At 39.9% G+C, this 3,436-nt stretch overlaps 1 protein-coding gene across 1 annotated transcript; it reads left to right on the top strand.

The window, feature by feature from the left end:
• The first annotated feature begins 295 nt into the window (after positions 1–295).
• Positions 296–1,980, top strand: LOC124542495. Its single transcript, XM_047120437.1, has 2 exons — positions 296–493; positions 1,459–1,980. The coding sequence occupies exons 1-2, from the start codon at positions 296–298 to the stop codon at positions 1,978–1,980; spliced, it is 720 nt and encodes a 239-aa protein (XP_046976393.1).
• The last annotated feature ends 1,456 nt before the right edge of the window (positions 1,981–3,436 follow it).

Genomic DNA, 3,436 nt, shown 5'->3' with positions numbered 1-3,436 from the left:
GTTGTTCTCCAGCTTTTCTCCACTTTTTGTCGGTTTTTTGGCGCGAGACCGTGAGAACAGGCGAGAACGTGTATTGACTCCACACTCGCATGTTTCTCAGTAGCGCGCGCCGCCGACTTGAACGGAAGTAATTGTGTACCTTGTGGCGTCAATATGAGCGTAACTTGGACAAACGAACTTGAGTTGAAATTTTTCGAATATTTTCAAGCGGAACCCGTGCTATGGAATATTAATTAAAAAGACTGCAAAAATAAACTAAAAAAACCATGATGCGTGGTGTCGTCTAAGTGAACTGATGGGAATACCCATTGATGACTTAAAAAACAAAAAAACATCGTTATTTGCAAGCTACAGAGGGTACAAAAATAAAGTTAAGAAATCAGAAAACTCTGGAGCAGGTGTCGACGATATTTACAAGCCGATATGGTTCGCATACGAAATAATAGACTCTTTTTTTGGGGATACTACGAAATGTAAGAAAACAATAAATACGGTAAGCAGCAACTTTTATTACTTATAATTATTATTAGATATAGGAAAGTACAAAAACGCCTTATTCGACGATACAGCAAGTTTTCCTTTATTAGTTAGTACAATCAACTTATGTCTATTGACAACCAGTACATAACCTATCTACTGAAATATTTAGCGAATTCATCTCTTATTTCTGTTGCGTGATGAGCCGCTCGCCGTGGAATATGTCGCGGATTTCGAATAGCACAGGTGCTCTCCATTTCTTCTCTCCAAGAGCCGGGCTCTATTAATAAATTATTATTGTCATAAGTATCTATAGTTCCGGAAGGTGTATAGATGTGTGATGATGTAGTGCTTCGTCTCAAGAAATTGTGTAAGAGTATGCATGTCAAAGTTATCAAGGCGGCTTTTTCGGGTTGTAAATTTATTGGTTTCTTGAAAATTCTAAATTTTGTTACCAAAATGCCGAAAGTATTTTCAACTACTACTCGTGCTCCAGACAAAATCTGATTAAACTTTCGTTTTGGGGATCCCAAGTTGTGATTTCCAGAATAGGGTTTCATAATGTTTTCCGAAAGGGCAAAAGCGCCGTCTCCCAAAAAAATGTATGGCACGTCGATGTTTGAACCAGGCAGCGGATGTGGTTGTGGTAAATTTAAGTCATTTGTCTGCATTTTTGACCATAAAACTGTGTTAGTAAAAACTCCGCCATCACTAATTCTGCCTTGACAGCCTATGTCTGCGAAAATAAAATTGTAGTTACTATCAACCAACGCCATCAAAACTATACTGAATGTTCTTTTATAGTTATAATATTCCGATCCGGAATTTATGGGACATTCTAAAACAATATGTTTGCCATTTATTGATCCCACAGCACGCGGGAATTTCAATGCAAAGTCTTTTTCGGTTTGTAGCCATTCTTCGGGGCACGATGGTAGCTGCAACAATAAAAATAATCATTTTAATTTATTTCTATTTTAGGAGGAGCCGTCTACTAGTAGAAATGAAGAACTTGAAGAAAATCAGACTAATCAAAATCCGCAAGCTGATGATCAAAGTCATACAGTCAATACAAATGCATCAACAATTCGTCGGCGAAAACACCCCACCGAAGTATTTCAAGCAGAAAAAGTTATGAAGGAAGCCTTGTCTACGTTTAATGCAACTGTTAAAAGAAATACACCTCAACCAATTCCAAAAGAAGACGATGATTGTGACTTGTATGCAAAGCTTTTGGCTACAAAATTGAGAAAATTACCGGAAGAAAAAAGATTAAGATTTATGCATGATATAGATGGCATGTATATGCAATATGCAGTACATTCTGAATTCTCATCACCAGTACCAACACCGTCACCACAATCACAACATGCCAGCCAATTTATTCTATCACGCAACTCATCTCACGATCAATATCAACAGAAACCTGGAACCTCGTCATCCTCAAATTCCGAGCCGATTATTCATTACACACCAGTACCAACACCGTCACCACAGTCATAACATGCCAGTCAATTTATTCTATCACGCAACTCATCTCACGATCAATATCAACAGATACCTGGAACCTCGTCATCCTCACATTCCGAACCGATCATTCATAACTCACCAAATTCAAATATTAATATTCAGTCGAATGACGTCATTCACCCACCAGTTATTCACATTCCTGATTCAAACACTAGTGCAGAAATAGGTACTGTAACCTATGAAGGTTCAATTTCGCCAAATTCACTTGTTCAGGAAAATAACCGGGCTGCATCTAATAAAACAATTTGTTTGATACTAGATTTGACACTTAAAAAAATGTAATTTGGTCGTAAGTGGGCATCCGTTGGTAAAATTTAACTTGTATCATTTAAAAATTGTTGTAATACCTACTTTTAATTGTAATAAGTTTTTTCATAAAAAATCGTAAAATGTCATATTGTATTTTTTTACAGGTGGCAACAGCCATTCACACATACCTTTATATTCCTTTAATGCTTCATTTAGGGCTTGACAAACTTCTGGTATTATCTGCGAAATAACTTGTGGGGATATTTTAAATAAAAAATGAAGACTTTGGTAGTCATCTCCTGTGGCCAAGTATCGTAATGTTACTGCAAGACGTGTCCGAGCTGGAATGTTTTTTTTTTTTATGGAATAGGTGGCAAACGAACAGGAGGCTCACCTGATGGAAAGTGACTACCACCGCCCATGGACATCTGCAACACCAGGAGGCTTGCAGGTGCGTTGCCGGCCTTTGAGAAAGGAGTAGGCTCTTGTCTTGAAGGTTCCCATGTCGTATCGGTTCGGAAAAACCGCTGGCGAAAGCTGGTTCCACAAAGTGGTTGTGCAAGGCAGAAAATGTCTAAGAAATCGCACTGTTGTGGATTTTCGGACATCAAGATGGTGCGGGTGAAACTTAGAATTTTGACGAGATGTCCGAAGGTGAAATTCAGCAGCCGGGATTAATCCGAACAATTCCTCGGAACATTCCCCGTGAAAAATTCGGTAGAAGATGCAGAGTGATCCGACATCTCTACGCAAAGCTAAAGGATCAAGGAGATCGGAAAGGGCTTGATCGTCGATAACTCGAGCCGCTCTACGTTAGATGCGGTCAAATGGAAGGAGCTGGTACTGGGGAGCACCCGCCCAGAGGTGAGAGCAGTACTCCATGTGAGGCCGAATTTGCGCCTTGTAAAGTTTTAGGCGATGGGCCGACGTGAAATACTGTCTCGCCTTGCTGAGCACACCGAGCTTCTTTGAAGCCAGTTTGGCTTTGCCTTCCAATTGACCGCGGAACTGAACGAGGCTCGAAATATCAACGCCAAGTATTCCGATACTACCTGTAGCGGCTATCGGGATGTTCTCAAATCGTGGAGATACGACAAATGGTGTTTTTTTAGCGGTTAACGCGCAAACTTGCGTCTTTTTGGGGTTGAAATGGACTAAATTTAACCGGCCCCAGTTCGAG

Source organism: Vanessa cardui, chromosome W, assembly GCF_905220365.1.
Source record: "Vanessa cardui chromosome W, ilVanCard2.1, whole genome shotgun sequence".
Lineage (NCBI taxonomy): Eukaryota > Metazoa > Arthropoda > Insecta > Lepidoptera > Nymphalidae > Vanessa > Vanessa cardui.
The sequence above is the reverse complement of the archived record's forward strand: the minus strand, read 5'-3'. Positions and strand labels throughout refer to the sequence as shown.

What these genes read in the sequence shown, in the direction of transcription:
- LOC124542495 (XM_047120437.1), top strand. Translation starts at nt 296, where the DNA reads ATGGGAATACCCATTGATGACTTAAAAAACAAAAAAACATCGTTATTT. An exon ending in GTAAGAAAACAATAAATACG is followed by an intron (nt 494 to 1,458) that starts GTAAGCAGCAAC and finishes TTTCTATTTTAG; the next exon opens with GAGGAGCCGTCTACTAGTAG.